The sequence below is a fragment of the Vigna angularis genome, chromosome 1 (genome assembly GCF_016808095.1).
Source record: "Vigna angularis cultivar LongXiaoDou No.4 chromosome 1, ASM1680809v1, whole genome shotgun sequence".
NCBI lineage: Eukaryota > Viridiplantae > Streptophyta > Magnoliopsida > Fabales > Fabaceae > Vigna > Vigna angularis.
Genome location: NC_068970.1, coordinates 47841756 through 47865311, shown reverse-complemented (window position 1 = coordinate 47865311; position 23556 = coordinate 47841756). Strand labels below are relative to the sequence as shown.

Here is a 23556-nt window from a genome sequence, read left to right as displayed (position 1 = left end):
AGGTAAAATGAGTGAAGCCTCTCAGCTCAGAAAGCCTTCATATAATGGAAGGAAGCTTGAGAGAAAATGAAGAATTAGCAAGCAATTTTGACTTTAGAGCTATGCCCAAATGCTGAGAAATATATTCCAGTCTTGCATTCTGCTCTTGAGTCAAAATTGCTTGCTAATTCTTCATTTTCTCTCAAGCTTCCTTCCATTATATGAAGGCTTTCTGAGCTGAGAGGCTTCACTCATTTTACCTTGCTTCATTCAAACATCTCCATCACCATTTACTCCATCAACTCCGCTGCACACCAACACATCTACCACACCTCTGATCTGGGAGCTTCAGGCCACTGGTTTCCTCTGGAATTTGGCTCCATCACTACCATAGAGAGCTTATGGATAAACTCCAAAGGCTCCAACAAAGAACCATGAGTGTGGAAGAGTATAGGCAAAAGATGGAACTCTACATGATGAGGGCGGGAATTAGGGAAGAAGAAGGAACCACAATTTCTAGATTTCTAAGTGGTCTTAATCTTGATATTAGAGATAGAGTGGAATTGTTGCCCTATCAAGATCTCAATGATTTGGTACAAATTTGCATAAAAGTTGAGCAACAACATTTGAGAAAAGGTTTGAAAATTAACCACTCTAACTCTAGTGTTAAGAAAGACTATAGGAGGGAAGGTAAGCAAGTGATGGAAGAGGAACCCTCTAGGAATCTATGGAAGGAGAAAGAAAAAGATAGATCAAGGGAGGGAACATCATTACACACTCGTACTAGTGAAATTAAATGTTTTAAATGTCAAGGTAGAGGTCATATGGCATCACAATGCCCCACTAAAAGGACCATAATCTTGAGGGATGTTGACTCATATAGTAGTGAAGAGGATGAGGAGAAAGGCACAAGTAAGGATGAGAGTGAAGGAGAAGATTCCTACCCATGCGAGGGAGATCTCCTCATGATGAGAAGAGTTTTGAAGAATCAACCTAGTCCCCAAGTCCAAACCCAAAGAGAGAACATCTTTCATACAAGATGTCAAGTTTTAGAAAACACGTGTTCTCTTATTGTGGATAATGGCTCATGTTGCAATTGTTGTAGCACTAGGTTGGTTGAAAAGTTAGCCTTAACTATATTGCCTCACCCCCAACCTTACAAACTTCAATGGCTTAATGATGGTGAAGACATGATAGTTAATCAACAAGTGAAGGTTAAGTTTTCCATAGGGAATTATGAAGATAGTGTGCTATGTGACATAGTACCTATGGAAGTTTGTCACATCTTGTTAGGAAGGCCTTGGCTTTTTGAAAAGGAAACCATACATCATGGTCGTACCAATGAGATAACCTTCAACCATAAAGATAGAAAGTTTGTACTTCATCCTCTCACACCATCTCAAGTTGAAACAGACCAAGTACAAATGAAAAATAAGAGAGAAAAGGAAAGAGATGACACTAACATATACAAAATCAAATGTTCAGAGTGTCAAAGCAATACACACATGTCCAATGAGTGTCCCAACAAAAGAGCCTTCATGTTAAGGGCCACAAGCTTGTGTGAAGATTCAAAAGGGGTATTCTTTCCATCTTCCTTTAGTAGATTGGAAAGACAAGACCAAATGAGACTTGGTGGTAAAAAAGGAAGTCACTCCAAATGCATATGCATTCAACACAAGATAAGCTGGGACTTAAAGGGAAAATACATAATTGGGTTGATTATTCTAATAACACTTACTTTATCTCTTGTTTTTTGCAGAAAGTTATTTGACCCCGGAGGGTTTTGTTGATACATAAGTTGATCAATATGAAGAAGAGGGTTTTTGAAGAAACTTAAAGATTTGAGGACAAATCCTTTTTAAGAGGGAGGGTATGATGGCATATGCCCTAGCCATGGTAAAATTGTGTGTATTTTAGACCTTGTATTAAGGGTCAAATAGTATAGTATTTAATTTTAGGCCTTGTATTAAGGGCTAAGTATTGTATGGTTTGTAATCTTATTTTTAAAGAGTGTGTCCCACCATGGGACATGATGGCCACATGGCAAGCTCTTAGTGAAGACACTTCTTAAAAAGGAAGTGGCCATGTGTCACTTTCCAAGTGGAGAAACGCTTCCTAAAGTGGATTGCCACATGTCACTCTAAGAGTGGAAAGCTTTTGCAAAAGTGGATTGTCACATGGCACTTTAAGAGTGGAGGAACTTTGCAAAAGTGGATTACCACATGAGTGGAGAAGACTTTACAAAAGTGGATTGCCACATGGCACTCTAAGAGTGGAGAAACTTTGTAAAAGAGGATTGCCACATGTCTCTTTAAGAGTGGATAGTTTTTAGGGTTTCTTGTCTACTTTGGAGACACCTTTCTCTATAAATAGAAGGGTCTCCATCCTTGTAAAATCACTTGATGAATTTGAATGTTATTATGCCAAAATGTGTGCAAACATATCTTGTCTCAAGTCAAGGCTAGAGCATCCCATGAGGTCCCTCTAACAACCCTTCTCTAGAGTTGGCCCAACCTCTCCGGAGATCCATCAAACACCTCCATCCTACCACAAATACTCACCAAAAACCTCACCAAAATTGTGAGCCCACCACCATATCCATCGCTTCCGCACAAATCCCACCTCCATAGCTTCATCTTCGTGCTTTGGCCCAACCTAGCTCGAGGAGGTAGTCTTGTAACAACTGAAAGACGTCGAAAGAAATAATATTATAAATTATATAAATGCATTCATATAGATTTTTACACGCTAAATTAATTATGATTTTCATTTTTTTCAATTTTTTAATAACATAACTTTATGAAATATTATATATATCACAAAAAAACTTAGATAGAGAGACGTTTTATAAGTTTTAGATAGTTGTAAATTGTCCAAATCTTAACAAGATTGTGTGTTTGAGCTATTTTCATCACACTATTTATATAAATGGATAATGATTTCATACATATTCGATACTATCTTTATCTTTCATAAATGTCAATAAATTGATAGTCTTATAACAATTGAAAGACATCAAAAGAGATAATAATATAAATTATATGATTGCTTTCATATAGATTTTTATATGCTAAATTGATCATGATTTACATTTATTCAATTTTTATTAACATACCTTTATTAAATATTATATATATATATATTGGACTTTATAAAGTCATATATTTTTAAGTATATTTTTTTTTATCTTAAAGTAAGTACATATTATACTATATTATGATATAATTATTTTTTATAGATTTTATTTTATTTCTAAGACAAGATATTGTGATATAAGATCCCATGATAGAATAATTGATTATCTAATATCTCTAAAATATAATACTTCATTATATTTAAGTAACATAATTTGTTTACTCATAAATACAATACTAATCCACAAATATTCAAGTGTGAGACTCAACTTTCTTATATTCTCATATTACGTTCATTATCATTATACGGATTCTCACTTTCTTACTAAACTTAATCAACTTAAGCATTGAAAAATCTCTTGTAAGAATCTACTCTTTTGATTATATCTAGAATTTAGTCTAAACTACTTAGATATAACAACTTTCATTTAAGAAAGAAAACTATTGCTAATCAACAAAATATGGTAGGAAAGTAATACACTATTTTTTTTTTCATTTGAAAAACACACAATATTTACTCACACTTTCACATTTAATAAAGATATTTAAAATATTTAGTTATATCAAATAGTATCTTCCTTTATAATTTTCTTTAAGGTTCTTCTTGAAAATACCAATGTAACACATTTTCTTAAGTAAAATTTACTATTTTTATCATTCTGGTTTCTATATCTTTTTCAATCACTCTCTCTATACTATATTATATATATATATATATATATATATATATATATATAGGGCTTTGCTAACGTGCGTACGCCTGTTTTTCTTGGTACATTTTAGCAATGTGTACCGAGTTTTAGTAAACAAAAATACCTTATATATCATGGATTCTAAGTTTTAAGGTTAAGGGTATTTTAATAATTTTCATTCTCAAAACTTAAAAAAAAAGAAACCTCAAACCCTTGCTCACCTCCCTCAATCCTTTCTCTTTCATCTATCTCACTCCAACATTTTCTCTGTCATCCTATGGTAGTCCCAACAAAAAAAAATCAGAAAAACTGGCGGTTAAACAATCTTACAAAAAATAATTTTATAATGAGTTTTCATTTTATAATTTTTGTCTTATCTAATTTTATCCAATTTTCACAAGCATAAAGGAATTGGTAATTGACCTGGAAAAAATCAGAAATACTTGTTGTTAAACAATTTCTTACAAAAAATGATTTTATAATGAGTTTTAATTTTATTTGTCTTATCTAATTTTATCTAATTTTCACAAGCATAATAACATTAAAGGAATTGGTATTTGGCCTGAAAAAATCAGAAACACTCGTTGTTAAACAATTTCTTACAAAAAATGATTTTATAATGAGTTTTCATTTTATAATTTTTGTCATATATAATTTTATCTAATTTTCACACGCATAATGACATTCGGAGGAATTGGTAATTGGCCTAGAGGGTTTTTGTTTTAGAGATGATGATTCAAGATATGCAGATGCTGAAATTAGAGAGGTTAATGAAGATGGTGAAATTAAAGAGATCTTGAAAGAACGTTTGCCTGAAAGTGAATATGTCAATGACTCAACTCTTTACAAAGACAAATTGTTTAATGACAAGTGTTTCTGATTTTTTCAATTGGGGCTACAGAGTAGGGATGACAGAGAAAATGTTGGAGTGAGATAGATGAAAAAAAAAGGTTGAGAGGAATGAGAGATGTGAGTAAGGGTTTGGAGGTTTCTTTTTTTTTTTAGTTTTGAGAATGAAAATTATTAAAATACCCTTAATATTAATCTACTAAAACCTGGTACACATTGCTAAAATGTACCAACTAGAAAACAGGCCAACTAGAAAACAGGCGTACGCGCTTTAGCAAACCCTCCCCCCCCCCCCCCCCCCCCCCACACACACACACACATATATATATATATATATATAGGGTTAAATATGTTTCTCGTCCTTTAAGTATCACTGATTTTTAGTTTTAGTCCCTACTCAAAACATTGATGGCATTTAGTCCTCGTAGTATTAAAACATGTAAAAATAGTCCTTAAAAATGGACGGCGTCAACTTTTGGTTGATCTGGCAAACGACAATGTCACGTCCTCCGCGAGCTTCACTGTTCTCTATCTGCCACATCAAGTCACCAACACATGATGTCGTTCGAACCTGATTGGAGGTGTTGCCGAAGATACGGGTCGCCACCGCATGGACGTTGCTGCCTCAGCCACCACTCAAACAGCCACCATGCCGCTGTCCATGGTGTTACCGGTACTTGCGCCGAAAAAGCCACCGCCCTTCACCGTGGACCACCACCACTTTGCCCACTTCTCCTTCGCGCGAGAGGAAGACGCATTCACCCTCTGCAGCGCATCCAACCCATCTAAAAAGACACTAAATCTTGTTTATATAACAGAAGGGGAAATTAATGAAACTGCATGAATCAAACAAAAAATGGCAAAGGTGTGTATGTATGTATGAATGAAAATCATTGGATTTGGATAGAAAAAATTGAGTAAAAAGTTAAAATGAAAGAGTAATGTTAATTGTGAATGGCAGATGAAGTTCCTTTGTGAGAAGTTGCAATGAACCCTTCTCTCCTCATCTTATCTTCCTTGGATTTTCTACAGAAAACGACCCAAGAATTGACCTCCAAAGCAATGCAAAGGCCAATGAGAGTAGAGAGTCCTAGGCAACAGGTCAACTTGGCGTAGGACCTGCTTGCACCCATCACCTCAAATCCTTGAAAGACATTCACAAACCCAAGCACCACACGCGAGTACCCTACAAAGTGGTGATACGATTTCCAGTACTTTCTGAACTTGTTCCTTGTGTTAGGCCTAAACAACAGTGCTAGAGTCTGCAACGCCCCTAAGCAGAACACTCCGATTCCAAGCTTCCGGTGAAGCTTGTACTCCACTCTCGGCGACAGTTGTGTTGGAACAATCGGTACCGTTATAGAGTTGCGCAGCGGAATAAAATATTCGGAAAGCGTGTTACGGTCACAAATCAAGTTTTGATGGTTCGTTTTAGAAAAACAATTTTCTTAGAGAAAATTAATCAAACAGTTAACATGCGTAAAAGGTAAAGAGTATAGAGAGTAGAAAAATTGATACACTGGATTTTTATCCTGGTTCGAATCAAAAGATTCTACGTCCAGTCGTTAATCACTATAAATAGTGATTAACCTTTTTCACTAAAAATGGTTTCACAGATTACAACTAATAGTGAATAAAGCAGATAAATAAACCTTCCTTCGACGAACGAACAGGAAGAAGAACACTCTGCCAACTCGAAGAGAAACGCTCCGAATATCGACAAACGAAACGCGAGCTTCTCCTATTCACGAGACCAGGCAGAGCACCTTGCTAACTCGAAGAGAGCTTGCTCCGACTATCGACACACGACACACGAGCCTCTCCTGTTCACGAGACCAAGCAAGGGAACTTGAACTATAGCTTCTGATAACTTCCTCTGACAAACAGTATTCTACAAGAGCTTCTGTTCAACAACGTTACTATTGATCTTCACAGAAACCCAATATATAGCTAGCTGTTCTGAATATTTAAGGTTAAGTCTCAACTGCCACGAATAATCGATTATTGTAAGTGATAATCGATTATTTAAGTCCGTTACAGGGTTTTCAAAATGTGATAATCGATTATATGAAGTGATAATCGATTATTCCTGTATGACTCTGTGATAATCGATTATTGTCATTCCATAATCGATTATTGCAGTTAAAAATGCAAGTTTACAAGGTTTACACGAATTTCCTACTACATTTAATTTCTACAAATTGCTTTTAACTAATTCTAATATCTTCTTCAACTAAAACTTCTTGTAGCATCATCAAAACAAATTTCTTCAAGATTTACCAATACTCCTTATTGGTAACAATCTCCCCCTTTTTGATGATGATCAAAAATTCAATTTTAAAAGCAAGTTTGGCTTACCTGCAAAACATACAAGCTAACAAACAACAAGGTTAGCAATACCTGTAATAATTTATACTTCTCCCCTTGTATTATTCTTCTCCCCCTTTTTGATCAGAAGCAAAAAGACCGGATGTTAAAGGCTCCCCCTAAATATGATCTCCCCCTCAATTAAACAAAGGATGCATATGATCAAGAGATCAGTTTATTTATGAAAATAAAGATTACATTATAAGAAGACACATAACAGACAAAATTATAACATAGATGAAATGGCAAGTAAACAACAAAACAGTCTCCAAAAAAAAAAAGTTTTTTTTTTTTTTACGCTGTGACTTAAGATAATCGATTATTACTTTAAATAATCGATTATGTGCGAGCCAAAATGTTAAAATCCAAATTTTTGAGGACGAGATAATCGATTATTACCTTTGGTAATCGATTATTTACGTTAATTTCCGAAAAACACAAATTTGGGCCAAATTTTCAACTTTAAGACACATCTAACATTCATAAATCATTTCAAAGCTCTTAAAAAATACCAGGATACCATAGAGTCTTCTTTTCCTTTTGAAAAATTAACCTGCAAAACCAAACAATAGAGTTTTGGTCCCCATAATCTCATTTGGGTCCTTTAAGATTAGAGACAATTTACTTTATAACAGGAATCCAAGCATATTTTCCATTTGGAACATCAAAATGTTTAATTCTACATTTGTTAGAAGTGTGCCCCTTTTTCATACAATAAAAGCATGTGACAACATTTGGGTTTCTATAAGACACAATTCCTTTTTCAACCCATACCCTACGAGTTCTTATCACTTTAGACTTTTTGTGTAAATGCGTGTTTCCACTTCTAGCATTGCTTCTCTCAAAGTTTGTTTTGGCATGTGACTTAGACTTAGTTGCCTTTGCAAGTAAATTCTCAAGAATGTCAATATCAAACATATGACTTTTACACGATAAACATTCAACAGGTTGTACAACAACATCAGATTCAGATAACTTAGTTTCTAGATTACTAACTTTGTTTCTCAAAACAACTTCGTCATCTAGTACTTTTTCATACTTCAATTTCAATTCATTATGCTCTTTCTTTAACTTTTTATGAGCAACATCAAGTTTTTCAGATTCATTTAACAAATCAAGAAATGCCTTTTGTAAATCAAATTCATCACTTGACTCTAAGCTAGAATCACTTACTTGGCTTCCTGCATCTTCTGAGTCTGCCATTAAGCACAAATTAGCTTCTTCATCTGAATTGCTTGAACTTGAAGAACCAGAAGCATTGTCTTCCCAAGCTATGTAAGCTTTCTTCTTCTTTGAAAATTTTCTCTCCTTCTTTTCTTCACTTTTCCTATTATTAGGACAATCAGTCTTCATATGTCCTCTTTCTCCACATCCATAACATTTAACGCTTGATGGAGATCCTTGATTTTCTTTCCTTTCTCCACGGTATTTGTCTTTTCCCTTTGCTTTCATAAATTTAGCAAACTTCTTAATCATAAGACTCATGTTTTCCTCATCGTTATCGGAATCATCATCCTCAATTCTCTTATAACTTTTTCCTTTTGAAATTTCAGATTTGAAGGCAAGTGTCTTTCTTTTGCCTTGATCCTCTTCTGTAGTTAATCTTTTCAGCTCAAGCTCATGCTCACGAAGCTTTCCAAAGAGAATCGCCGTTGACATCTGAGTGAGGTTTTGAGACTCCGAGATGGCAGTCACCTTTGGTTGCCAAGACCTGTCTAATGATTTCAAAATTTTCACATTCAATTCATCAGTGTCAAAAGTCTTACCTAAACCTGTTAGGTGGTTCACAATGTGAGTGAAACGCTTCTGGACATCAGAAATTGGTTCTCCAGGTTGCATTCTGAACATCTCATACTCCTGGATGAGTGTATTCTTCCTTGCACGTTTCACGTCGTCTGTACCCTCATGTGTGACTCTGAGGACCTCCCACATTTCCTGTGCTGTCTTACATATTGAAATTCTATAAAATTCATCAAGTACAACAGCAGATGAAATAATATTACGAGCCTTAATATCAAATTGGGCTCTTCTATTTTCCTCAGGAGTCCAGTTAAAGTATGGTTTTTCTACTTCTACACCATCAACAGTTCTTTTAGGAATATAGGGACCATTTAGCACAGCTTCCCAGATGCCTCTATCAACAGACCCCATAAATATTTCCATTCTGACTTTCCAGAATGCATAGTTATCACCAGTAAAGAGTGGTGGTCTATTGATGGAAGCACCCTCGGCATATACTTGATTTTGATGACCGGCCATTTTCGAAAGAATTTGAAAAAATATCAAAGCAAGCTCCGATACCAATTGTTGGAACAATCGGTACCGTTATAGAGTTGCGCAGCGGAATAAAATATTCGGAAAGCGTGTTACGGTCACAAATCAAGTTTTGATGGTTCGTTTTAGAAAAACAATTTTCTTAGAGAAAATTAATCAAACAGTTAACATGCGTAAAAGGTAAAGAGTATAGATAGTAGAAAAATTGATACACTGGATTTTTATCCTGGTTCGAATCAAAAGATTCTACGTCCAGTCGTTAATCACTATAAATAGTGATTAACCTTTTTCACTAAAAATGGTTTCACAGATTACAACTAATAGTGAATAAAGCAGATAAATAAACCTTCCTTCGACGAACGAACAGGAAGAAGAACACTCTGCCAACTCGAAGAGAAACGCTCCGAATATCGACAAACGAAACGCGAGCTTCTCCTATTCACGAGACCAGGCAGAGCACCTTGCTAACTCGAAGAGAGCTTGCTCCGACTATCGACACACGACACACGAGCCTCTCCTGTTCACGAGACCAAGCAAGGGAACTTGAACTATAGCTTCTGATAACTTCCTCTGACAAACAGTATTCTACAAGAGCTTCTGTTCAACAACGTTACTATTGATCTTCACAGAAACCCAATATATAGCTAGCTGTTCTGAATATTTAAGGTTAAGTCTCAACTGCCACGAATAATCGATTATTGTAACTGATAATCGATTATTTAAGTCCGTTACAGGGTTTTCAAAATGTGATAATCAATTATATGAAGTGATAATCGATTATTCCTGTATGACTCTGTGATAATCGATTATTGCCATTCCATAATCGATTATTGCAGTTAAAAATGCAAGTTTACAAGGTTTACAAGAATTTCCTACTACATTTAATTTCTACAAATTGCTTTTAACTAATTCTAATATCTTCTTCAACTAAAACTTCTTGTAGCATCATCAAAACAAATTTCTTCAAGATTTACCAATACTCCTTATTGGTAACAAGTTGCCCTAGCTGGATTCCGATGCCAAACCCCACAGTCTGCAGTGCATCCAAGTCATTCACGCCGCACCCAGTTGCCGCCTCTCGGAGGATTTATTGGGTTAGGCATTTCTCTCGGAGGAAGATGGCCGTAGGGGATTTCACGATATAAGCAACGTGGCAGATAGAGAACAGTGAAGCTAGCAGAAGACGTAGCATTACCGTTTGCCAGATCAACTAAAAGTTGACGCCGTCCACTTTTAAGGACTATTTTTACATGTTTTAATACTACGAGGACTAAATGTCATCAATGTTTTGAGTAGGGACTAAAACCAAAATTCAGTAATACTTAAGGGACGAAAAACATATTTAACCCATATATATATATATGTATATATAATTATTATTATTATTGTTGTATAAAGAGTAAATATATAATTGACAAAAAAGATTAATAATGTTTTTAATTTTAAAAATAATAAGAAAATCATTAAATAACAATCAATTTTAAAAAAAATAATTAATTAAACCAATTTAGATATTATTTTATAAACTAAAAATTATTTATATTCAAAATAAATTCTATTATAAAAAATAATTAAAATTGGTTTATAAGACTAATTTAAATTCATAATAATAATAATAATAATAATTAACTAAAATCTTAATAACTAATGATAAAGATTAATTTATATTTTAATCGATAAACCAATTATAATGTTTTATTCATAATAGAATCTTGAATACCAAATAATTTTAGTTTATAAACTGGTATTTAATTTAATCAATATTAGAGTTGCCAAAATGAGTCACAACCCGCGAGGCAACCCAACCCACCACGGGTTTGAGCCGAGTTGGATTTGAAAAATTTGTGTTTTTTTTATGCGGGTCAAATTTCAACCCGGCTCATTTAAACCCGGTTTATGTGGGTTGAACCCATGGTGGGCCGGGTTGGTCCACCAACCCACCTACTTAATTTTATTTTTTTTAAATTTAATTTTAATTTTATAAAAAAATATTTATTATTTTGTTTTTGCTTGAAAAAATTATTTAAGTTTCTTATTTTCAAAATTAGTTAAACACTCATGTTGGGAGTAAAACCGGTTTAGATTTGAATTATAGAAAGTTTTTAATTTTTTTATTTAAAAATATTGTAATTAAGTGAGCTAGTGAGCCAACCCGTTTACCCCCAACCCGTGGCGGGTCGGACCGGGTTCGAATTTTTCTGGCTCGCTAATAAATGAGCCGTGTTAGATTAGCTCACTAAGTGACCAACCCGTGGTGGACCGAGCCGGGTCGAGTCGGGTGACCCGTTTTGACAGCTCTAATCAATATATTAACTAATTATTTTGATTTCTAAAATTGGTTGTAGGTGATAATTTTCTTGCAATGGGTGATTCATCTAAGGAAAAAATATAATGGAAGGAGTAATTCTTTTTAATCAATTGAGGTGTTATTTTAGTAGTTTCCTTTAATTTATAGCAATAATGAATTAAATGATATTGATTCCTTTAATTAATGTTAAAATTAATTATCTAGCTCATATTGTTTAGTGCATGTGTTAATTAAACCTTTTTATTTATGAATATCTGGCTGGGCAGCAATGATGCATGCATAGACTAAGGATATAAACAAAGTCTGTTAATTAGTGAGGACTTATCTTTTGAGCAAAGAAGGTAAAATAAATACCTAAACCAAACAAATACTTGAGGCACAAGCCAACCAAACGTTTACATTGGTACAACACAAGACAAGGTGGCAGTGGTGACTGGTGGGTGAAGCAGAAGCACACCACATGAAACGCCAAACCAAATTCTACACCGCCCTTTAATTCTTTTCAGAACCCCACCCTTAATACTCTGCGCAGCTTCGTTTCTTTTCTGTCACCCTTTTTCGATTAAACCCTTGCCCTCTTCTCCAAGCAATCACACCCTCTTCTTTCTGCTCCTCTGCGTGAAGCCTGGACACCCCTTTTCGCCTCTTCACTCTTTCCCACCCAAAGTCTCTACCTTTATCAGTTTACCCGTCTTATAATCTCCGTACAATGTACCCCGTGTCCCTTCTTTCGTCTAATTCCTCAATTTGAGTCACTGGGTTGTTCTTAGTTTTTGCTGATGGTTGAGGATGTTTGACTTGTGTTTCTCACTTGTTTGATTCTTTAGTCCTTTTTTCCCCTTTAATCCTTCAGTTTTTCTACCTCATAGACCTGGCTTGCTGCGCCTTCTTATTATTCTCTCTGGGTGTCGGAGGGTTTATTAAATTTAAGCAGATTGCCTGAAGGTGTTTCTGTGGTTCAATTTATGACTAATCGGATTAGACACTAGGTTAGTGGTTACAGAGAGCAGGGAATTCTTGTAATATAGTATGATTTTTTGTTTTATTCTGTGTCTTTGATTCAGAAATATTCATTTTGTTGGCCCTTTTTTAATGAAGCTAATTGCTTCCGGTGAGAAGAACTTGAGACTGAAATCGAACTCTTCATTTTTTGAGGGCACGAGGGGTTAAATGCAGACATTGAGGGGTATTGCTTTTTATTGAAGTTTCCTCATCGTCACCCAGCGTACAGTGAGTTTTGTACATTTGTACATTGATAAAGAGTGAACAGGTTCTTGTTGCAGTCTGCAGAACATCATCACTTTTGATCATTTGCAATTTGGGAATTTGAAGAAAGACCTCAGTTTGTGAGAAGTTAGTTATTTTAGCATCGATGATATTAACCAAGTGCTAATAAGAAGTATTGGATTGGTCATTAGGAAAAAGTGAAAGGAATTGCACTGATAATTTACACATTTAACGTGAAGCACAAATTAATTCGATCCTGGAAAAGGATTGGTGTATTTGATATGAAGAATGGAAGGAGGTGATCATACATTGGCACCGCAATGGTTGAAAAGCAGTGGAAATGACAGTAAAGTGACTGGTACAAACAACCAATTCACATCACCATACTCTGGTAAATGTTTATGCTTAGTGCTGAATACCCCATAATACTTAATAGCATGCTCTTATGTTTAAAAATAAAATTATGGAAAGTAAGGAAGAAAAAATTGAGATTCAATTGTTCTTTTCTATACGTTAGTTGAAAACAAAAGAAATGGTATGGGGCAGGAAGCAGCTTTAAGTTTGATCCATGATTGTAGCCAATTTTCCATCCATTCCCATGCCCATTCTGGAAAGAAAGGGAAATTCTCTTGAATCTTTTAATGCTTGACAGGGAAATTCTCTGCATTGGAAAGCAAATTTTATTGGTCTTTTATTTTCTTCAACAAAGTTTCCTATTAGGAACATTTATTCTTTTTCACCAACACATACCAGAGTCGTTATTTCGAAGTTAGGAGCGTTTTATGCCAAATGTGAAATCTTGTACTTTGGTTCATCATGTATGATATTTAGTCCCCAAATATTGTGCTTGAGAAGATACTGTCATCCGTGATACTGCATAACTGAAATGGTTAGAATTTTTATGGTTTTTGAAAATATGAGATATAGAAATATGTTCTATAGAGAAACTTGTTTTATTTTATTTATCTACTCTGTATATAGAGCATAATGTGTTAAAATATCAAATATTTATCATAGATTTTCTAAATCTAAATAATAACTGAATATTTTCCTATCATTATAGGAAATATATTTCTAAAACTGAAAGATTTCCTAAAAATAATTGAAATAAAAAAAGATATTAAGTAAATATTCTCAATAGAAGTAAACATCTATGAACAGTTTTGATAGTGTCAAATATCCTTCTTATGTCAGATCAAATGACTTACACCAGTCGGAATCCTAGCTTCTCAAGGCCACATAGTAGTTATGAGAGAAGCTGGCCTGGTATGGATGGGGAGAAAGATATTGACAATGACGGCCTGACCTCAGCATCACATGATATTCCTATGACAGTTGGAATCAGAAGCAAGGCTATGATGATGCAGCAGTATAATATTTCTTCAAGCACATCTTCTATGGGCCTCAGTATGGCTGAGACATTGGCTCAGAGTCCACATCACTCTTACTCACCATCACAAGTATGTTTGATGTTGAACTCTATTTTAAGTTTTGCAATTGTTGAAATGTGTTTAGTGCTCTTATGGTATATTTTCCATACAGTTATCTTCTAGTACTCAAAAGCTTGAAGAGTTGGCCCTTAAGCAATCTAGGTTATTAATCCCAGTTACACCATCCACACCTAGATCCCTGGTAAGTGTTTCTTCTGCTTCTTTTTTCTTAAAATAATATAGTTATCAAAGCATTAATTTTAAATATATTGACTTTTTTCATAGAACAATTTATGGGTTTTATGCACAATAGAAAACTTCATGGTACTGTTATATGTTGGATTGTGATTGATGTTCCACCTGAAAATCTGCTAAACCAGAAACATTTTACATGTAAAATATATTTTCTTCCAACTTTAGTGATCTATGTTCTAATCAATGAATTATTTTGGAAGTGTTGAAGTCATAAGCATCTGTTTGTGGTATATACTTTTGATTGATTTTAGTTATGATTTATTTAACTCAATATATTGCCATATGCCTTACTAGAAATAATTATTAGTCATATTATTCAAGTTTGGATAGATGATATCATTCTCCTCCTTGCTGTCTATGAGGAGGTATACTACACCTGACTCATTCGGCTTTGTACTATTATGGAATTGACAGTTGTAGTCTACATGGCATAAAATCCTTTTTTCTTTTATTGTTCGTTCCTTTCGATGCACAAAATGTGAAAACTCATGAAAATAGGTAAAAACTATATTAAGGCTGCCATGCATTTCTTCACCCCTTCCAACCTTTACCTTATTCTTAGTAAGAAAGAAAAATATCAGTGACCCAACTATGATGGGATAATACACCAAAGACATTTGTTTACTGATGCTGGAGGTTAAAAGATATGGTGGACCAATCGGATTGTAGTTGCACTAAAGTTCTGTCTACTTTGATGTATTTGCTTGCTTATTTTCATTTAATTGCTAAGAAGAGTTGTCTTTGAAGAATAACCAATAAAGCTTAACCATGAAAAGCTCAGAAGTACCTTCTGGATCAATTCTGTGTAATATCACGTTTTTCTTTAGGTATTGATTAGAGTTTGAACTACTGCAATGCAATAAAGGGAAAACACAGTCCGTGGTCTAATCCCTAAACTTTAAACTTAGTTATTTTCTTGTTAACATTGGTTATAAAGGCATATCTTTTGTTTCACTTCTGAAACATTTAAGATTTTTATATTTTCTGATTTGGATTGTATCATTTTTTCCAAAATAATATTGGTTTTTTGTACATGACCAATCTATAGCCGTTGAATCCTCTTATAGTATGCTTGATTGAGGACCCTCACCTTTGCTAAAGAACTTCTTATCTCTGTATTATCTAATCTCTGCTGTGCTTGGTGCATTGATGCTCATTTCTTAGAAGTAAACAGTAATAACTTGGAGTCTTGTACCTAAAAAGGAAAACCATTGTGCGGTTCAAACTTTCTTGGACTGAATGTGTGGCTTGCTTTGCAATTTAAGTTCAATAACTGTGAGGAAATTTAGCATCACTAACTAGCAGTTAACGATTGTTGGAAGTTTTTGATGTATTACTAACTTTGGAATATGAATATGGTGAAGGCTGCTAGCTCTTTGGAGAAATCAAAGGCCAAGACAGGGCGGCAGCAGTATCCCTTCTACTCACGGCGACTTGGTTATTCATTACAGGGTGCTCATCCAAACTCAGATATACAGAAAACTAGTTCTGTTAATTCCCATAATTTCAGTGCTTCAAGAGAGTTGAATGGTGTCTCTTCAGTAGTGAAAGACAACTTATTAAGTCCAAATAGTAGATCATTGGCCGCCCCAGTTGGTGCCACTAGATCCACTTCTATAGCTGCTCCCTCTAGAAGCTTAGGTAACAACAATTCAACCCCTTCTTCATGGATAACATTGGAGAAGAAACCAACTTTTCCTACCCAGAGCAGGAATGATTTCTTCAAGAATCTTTCAAGGAAGAGTTCCATGGAAAAACCTTCTTCTGACGTGTTGCCAATTGACATGTCTTGTTCCTCGGAGAAGTCTGAAGCCAGCACAACAAATGTCTCTAGTTCTCCCATTCTGAAATCTAGAGATGCTTCTTCAGTGGATTCCTCTTCTCTGAACACGGTGAGTGACTGCAGCTCCATAATTACAGTGAACGACAATGCTGCCAATGAACCTCTGAAACCTTCAAGCAGTGGAGAGAATCAGCATATCAGCAATCCATTTCCTTTTACAGAAGAGGAAGAGATTGCATTTTTACGTTCACTTGGGTGGCAGGAAAGTGCTGGAGATGATGAAGGCCTCACTGAAGAGGAGATACAAAACTTCTATGAACAGGTTATTATTCTTCTTGAACTGTTTCATTGCTGTAATTAATTTACAATAGTTTTCTTATGATCTGTGCATTTGTTTCCTCTTGCAGCACATGAAGTTACAGCCATGAACAATTATTCTGCAACATGTGCTTCAATGACAGAATGCACTGCTACTTGATTCCGTTGCTGGAAGATTAGGTGGAACTCCACAAGTAAATTATGTTTACAACTTAGAAGTTTTTCTATTTTTTACTGTTATTTGTTAAAGATACAAACTCTGCTACAGGTTTTAGTAGGCGAGTAGAACTAGTAGGACAATAGAAATGCTTCACCATACTTCATTATCATTAGAAATAGAAAAAGGGCAAGAAATTAGTTTATTTTGTTCTTTTCTTTTGAAACCCTAAACTTGATTTTGATCCCGAATTGATTAGGTTAAGGTTGAGATATGCTTACACTTGTACGCATATTCTGTGTTATAAAAGTATAAACTTCAAAAGAAAAGTATTTAAAAACCTACAAGTTATATATTGTATCTATGAATATATGGACACTTCTTGAATTAAATTACTTAATTATATTTCTTTAAATTAGGTAGGGTCTAAGATAAATGAATTTGCATGAAAACATGTGACTCCTTATTTATTATGAGTTACATTATTTATTCAATATTGTTAAAATCTTATTTTTACAGTAATTGTTTAATTATACAGTTACTTTCTTTCTTTCTTTCCATCTCTATTTATTATATAAAGAAATCAACCATTCATCATTAATTATTTTGCAGAAAGAAACCATGTGCATACAGTCAACGCTATCTATATCCATATGAAATTAGTATATTAAAGATCATATTAAAATGATATAAGTCCTCAAAATTTTCAATAATTGAATTTTGCATTTTTTTTGTTATATAAAATTTTAAAGAGAAAATTATGCATAACTACAAAAATAAAGAAAATTTCTAATCTTAATTTTTTTAGTAAATTTATATTTATCTCACCTCAAATAAATAAGAGTTAGCAATCCAGTTACATAAATTTATAAAAAAAAATGTTCTATAGCTTTCTTAATCAGTTATTAAAAAACTTTTAAGTTATTCACTTTTATATAATAATCTAGCGAGATGATTTTCTGATGACGTTCTTTCTCATTTTGTAGGACATGCCTTTTAAACTTATCTCAAGTCAAATCAATCATTTCAATCTTTTAATTACTTATTTAATCAAGCAGTTGGAGGTTGAGTTTATATTCAACTTCTTCCAGCATTTTAAACATTATTAATTGGAAGGTTTAATGTTTTGGTAGGTTCCTATTTTCGTCCAGAATCTCAAGTAGGTCCCTTTCTTTTTTTGCGTCTCAATTGGGTTCTTATTTTTGTAAAATTGAATCAAATAAACCCTTACCGTTAAATTTAGAAGACGCCGTTAGGAAGAGTGTGACATGGCATGTTGATGATGTCTTTTTAAATGATGTGGCATTAGAAATGTATGTGAAGTGTATTATTTTAATTTTTGAATTAAAAAATGGACTGTAAAAAGGGGAAATAAAATTTAAATAAGGACAAAGTAGTCATCTGCCATCTCCTCGAATGCCATCCTTCATCTTCTCCAGTGCCCAGCTTCCATGGCAGCCACCTTAGACTGCACAGGAACCCAATCGTTCGTTCAACATTTTAACCACTGCAAGACAAAATAAGAACTGAGAAAATTCCCAAATCAAAAACCAAAAAAACCCTAATTACAAAAACCCTAACTCGCACCTTAATCGCAAGTTTCTTCACGTCGTCGTAGATTGACCATGGCGTGAGTTTTATGTTGTTAATGAAGGTTGCGCAATCAGATGGAGAGGTTGTGACAGTGAGAGACTGACCGGGGAGCGTTGTCGGGATCCTTGCGCCGACGCTTAGGAGGCGGAGGCTGGACGAGGTGAGCAGGAACGGTGCGAGGTGGAAGCGGAGGAGGTCAAGGGACGGCTGACCAGATTTCTTGAACAACTTCTAGTGTTAAAGCCATAGATACGAACCTTGAATCCAAGAGGACATCGACGACGTCAAATGCGGCTTCGTGCGGTAGTGCATGGCATAGAGAGGATAAGACGAAGGAGGGGATGAAGAAGAGAACCGCGAGTGACGACGCCATTGATGAACCTCGAGATTTGGTGGGATTTTGGAACTTTCTACTATTGAACCTTACGAAGTAGTTACAAAAACACACCTTTCAATACCTTATATGTAAGTTAATCTGAATGGTGGTAGAATCGGAGGAGGGAGAGAAGTCTCCGGTGGAACTTTAGGAAAAAATTCTAACCTGTGAAAGAAGATCTGCGGTGGGTGGCTATCCCATGAAACTCTCAATTTTTTAATTTTAAAATAAACTAAATCCACGTCATTCAGCATCAGTTAGTTCACCGTGACACGTAAAAAAAAAATCAATACAGTGTGTCACGTTTATCAGATACTGACGCCATTAGGTTCAATTTAACGGTAGGGACCAAATTGTTGCAATTTTCACAAAAATAGGACCCAATTGAGACGCCAAGAAAGAAAAGGACCAAATTAAGATTCTCCTAAAAAATAAGGACTTATTGAATGATTAAACCTAATTGGAAATTTAACAGTTTTAAGCAACTTCAATAAATTTGAACGATTTTATTATTCTTTTTAGCTTTTTCATAAAGTAATTTAAATTATGAAGTTTTAACTTTCATACTGTTATTATCTTTGAGTGTTGGATGGAATAAAATAATTTAAATTTGATGAACTTACTAAGAATATTTTAACTACTGTCAAATATAAAATGTATTGTAATATTAAATAATATTTAAAAACATCTTTTGTTAGATTTATAACTAATTTTTGTAAAAAGTTTCCGACTAACTTTAAAATTATTTTAATTAATATTAATTATAATTATTTTTATGATGTTCTTTTATCAAAATTTTACTGTTTTATTTTTTATTAATATTGATAAAAAAACTATCCATTAAAGTAAAACATCAAAATTAACCAAAAGTCCATGAAAATTAGTTAAAAATAGATTAAAACAGTAACATCTCAAATTTCATCGAGTCGGATATATCTTTTTGAAAAACGAACAATGTACAAATTAATTTTAAGTCAATGTATACTGACCAAGTCAATAAAAAATAGTACGGAGAGAAACATGTCTATATAATATAAAAGAAAATATAAAAAAAAATTCAAATTCTTATATTTTATGTAACATCCACTATATTTATTAATTCATTATTTTTTATCAAATTCAAAATATATGCTAAGTCTAAATAAAGTATTATTAACTTTGTGATACAATTCAAATTCTTTAAACTTATTTAAAGTTAATCATATTTAAAATGAAAATATTATGAGTTGATCCTACCTAACACAAAAATTCTTCAAAAACTTAGAAAATATATTTTTTAAATTGTGAAATGTATTCTTATTTATGTAGAAAATAATATATTCCACACGTAATTTATTTACGAGATCATTGCAGTCATTACTAACAATAAAATAAAAGTAAGTTCAAAATCAAACACAATATATATAACTATTTATAAAAAAGATCATCTTACACAATATTTTCAATCTACATAATTATTTAATTAATTTATTTATTAATCAATTTTCAAAAATAAAAATTTTAAGTAAAATTTGTATTAAAGTTCCTTCGTACTATTTCTCATGAATAAAATGTTCTACGCAGTCTCCTTAGGTGGAAATTTCAGCAGTAATTAAACCTCCTTGATGCCCTCCTCTTCCTTCGGTCACAGTAAAAATGACAGCTCGGGGCATAAATCGACATTAAATTACTTATTTTTGAGACGACTCAAATAAATATGGTTTCAAAATTGTTTTTAAAGGTTAGTTTTAATCGTTGTTGGTAGCCTTTTTAGCTAACATAGCTCTCTATTCTACTCAGCTTTGTGTTGTTTAAAGCAAATTTTATATTAAATATCTTTTTTTGGTACTAAAAACACTAAACATATTCCAAAAGTTTTATTGTTGATGGCTTCAAAAGTGATGTGACAAATTAAAATTGGATTTGCATCTTGTTATAAGTTTTGTCTTGAACATTACATCTTCTATCAGATGAATGAATGTCATTTTAAAAGTAGATAGTTTGATATCTTCATAAAGATCGAGATTGCTTTCATTGATGTTTGATTCTTTATTTTACGAGAACACTTTAAAATTTAAGATTATTTATTATGAAAACCATAAAACAGTTTTTAATATGAATATAATTTATAAATATTAGATTATTCTTAATGATAATATTAAAATAAAAGCGTTTTGATAATTAGTGATGGTGGGTGTGTGATGGGAAAAAAGTATGGGTTCTGATATTCCGTTCGGCCCATAATAGGTTTTGCAATAAAAACGATAAAAGGAGGAAGTCAAGGTAGTTTGGCAATGTTTAGACTAATTTTAAGAGTCCATGGATGGTCCCAACCACGCATGGAGGCAAAAGAGGCAAAAGAAAGTTGAAAATAACAAAAATAATTACACAAACTTTAAAATTTTCTCTTCACGACTCACTTTTACCTATTCGTTGAAATTCAGTGTTTATAACTAACATTTACTTATGTTCAATATCAATATATTTTTCAAACCCCAAATGTTGACTTCCTCTTTCCTAAAACGTTTTCATGGATTTGAAGATGAATTTATATGAGAGTAATTTGAGTAAATTTAGAAAGAAAAAGAAGTGATACATATGTGTTATGTGAGATTTATATGTCACGTGTGCCATTTTTCCATTTTATTTTTATGTTTTTTTTTCCTTCTCTTTCAAACAGCATAAATATAATTCAAATAACAATCTGATTTCATGTGATGAATGTGACGTTTTTCATTATAGAAACATGGGAGTAAAAGATAAACACAAGAAAAATATTCAATCTTTGATCTTTTTCACTCCCCATTTTCTTTCTTATATATTTTCATCCTTTCACACTCACTCCCTTCAATTTAATTTTTCCCATCTCTCTCTTTCTCCATGGAGTGTATATTATAGATCCACGTGTAGTCATGAGAAGTATATAAATGTATATAGTTGAATCCATGAGAACAAATCCGACTTTGACAGAAACATGTGTTACGAATAAAATTGAGCATTAAATTTCAAATTCATATGTCAAATAAACCTTTTTTATGCAAGGATGGAGATGGAAAAATCTAAATTCATATAGTCAAGATGGGTGTGGAAATTTTATTTAATGGAAACATAGATCTATATGTTCACAATAGCCTGAAAATTGGGTGGGCAAAGAGGATTATCCTGACCTTCCATTTTTGTTTAATAAATTAAAAATCAACCTCTCTCTCTCTCTTTAAAGAAGAAAGAAGTAATGTACAATTGAACATCTTTTTGTTAGTTGAGTAATTAATAACAAACAATACAGTTTTTAAAAGTATTTCCTTTTATTTCAATGGTTAAATTATCTACATGGTTTACCATGTTCAATGTTCTTTTTCTGGTTTTGGTGTATTCATCACGTAACTTATCTTTATGTATCTCGTTAAATTTGACCTTGTTGGACTAATGTATTTGGGTTGGAATACCATTTCTACTCTCTTTTAATAATATTTTGTTCACAACTATAAGAAAATACGAAACTATATATATATATATATATATATATATATATATATATATATATATATATATATATATATATATATATATATATATATATATATATATATATATATATATATATATATATATATATATATATAGATACACCTTATTCTTTTATATCATTAAATTAAATTCTTTGTAACTTCTGCAGCCTACAACTATATATAATTATTCGGGTGTTATCAATCTACAACATTTAAAAATAAATCAGAAACAAAATCCCAGTATACAACATAAAGATAATTGGCCAAGAAGAAGAGGAGAAAGTTCGTTCAAAGTACAAATATACTTTGTTGAAAAGAGTGACGAACGGTCAACTGCATCAACGAAAATAAAATAAGCAAAAAATCAAAACCCAAAAACGAAAACAACACAAATTTAAACACCACATGAAAAATCCAAAGTCAAACCCAAAACGCAATGAAGAAAATGGAGGGAGAATGCATTTAGCTTGCTCGAAGACCATGGTCACCGAAACTTGCCATTTCGCACAATACCCTCAACAAACAAGACCATGTTGACCAAACAAACAGATGGAACGAAAACGAAGATCGACAATGACAACGAAGAATGAGAACGAAGAAGGAGAGCGAGAACGAAGATGGAGAATGAGAAGGAAGAACGAGAACGACAAGGAAGAGGGAGAACGAAAACGAAGAGAGAGAACGTTGATTTTTAATGAAACATGGCAAGGAGTATCTTTGAAATTCTAAATTTATGAAATCCTCCTCAATTTCAACGTCACATTTTAACAATAAAAATAAAGAAAAAACGGACCAATAAGCTGCTGACACGTGACGTTGTAAAAAATGTGTTAAAAATTAGTTGTGAAAATATCGGGACCCTAAAGATAATTGGCCAAGGGAAGAAAGTTCGTTTTCTAGTTAAAGTTCGATGAAAGAAAATAGTGCGTGGGACACGATAGCATGATGTAATAAATAAAGAGCTAGAAAAGTGTGGTGTGTATGTTTGAAGGTCCAAGAAAATATCATAAACAACTTTGTATATAAATAGATTAATGTATAATAAATAAATCTGTTTACTTTACAGAAAGAGTTTACTGCGAAAAAATGGATATTTTTTTTGTTGATTATTAAAGTATAACGTGGGAGGTAGTATAGAACTAAAGTATATATTATATACAACTAACTATAAAGTAGGAGCTGAGATGTAAGGGAAGTTAAATATGGTCTTAGAGTTGACAAAATCAAGATCTGATCCCAAGGTTTTTTTTTTTTTTTTCCTTCATATGGGATTTCGTACGGGGCTCATATTCCGTGGTAATAGATGATGTAACATTAACTCAAATA

The 23556-nt window shown here is 33.1% G+C and overlaps 1 protein-coding gene across 5 annotated transcripts; it reads left to right on the top strand.

The window, feature by feature from the left end:
• The first annotated feature begins 11985 nt into the window (after nucleotides 1–11985).
• Nucleotides 11986–16989, top strand: LOC108321006 (adhesin AWP3b). 5 transcript variants are annotated; one of them, XM_052881002.1, is made up of 7 exons: nucleotides 11988–12592; nucleotides 12702–12789; nucleotides 12887–13221; nucleotides 14025–14290; nucleotides 14373–14462; nucleotides 15880–16620; nucleotides 16706–16989. In XM_052881002.1, exons 3-7 carry the CDS (start codon nucleotides 13119–13121, stop codon nucleotides 16724–16726), a joined length of 1221 nt encoding a protein of 406 aa, XP_052736962.1. In that variant the 5' UTR covers nucleotides 11988–12592; nucleotides 12702–12789; nucleotides 12887–13118; the 3' UTR covers nucleotides 16727–16989. The 5 variants fall into 5 exon arrangements, with proteins under 5 accessions (XP_052736948.1, XP_052736962.1, XP_052736957.1 ...); XM_052880997.1 differs by having other exon boundaries at nucleotides 11988–12789; nucleotides 12887–12956; nucleotides 13070–13221; XM_017552628.2 differs by having other exon boundaries at nucleotides 12702–13221.
• Nucleotides 16990–23556: the final 6567 nt, after the last annotated feature.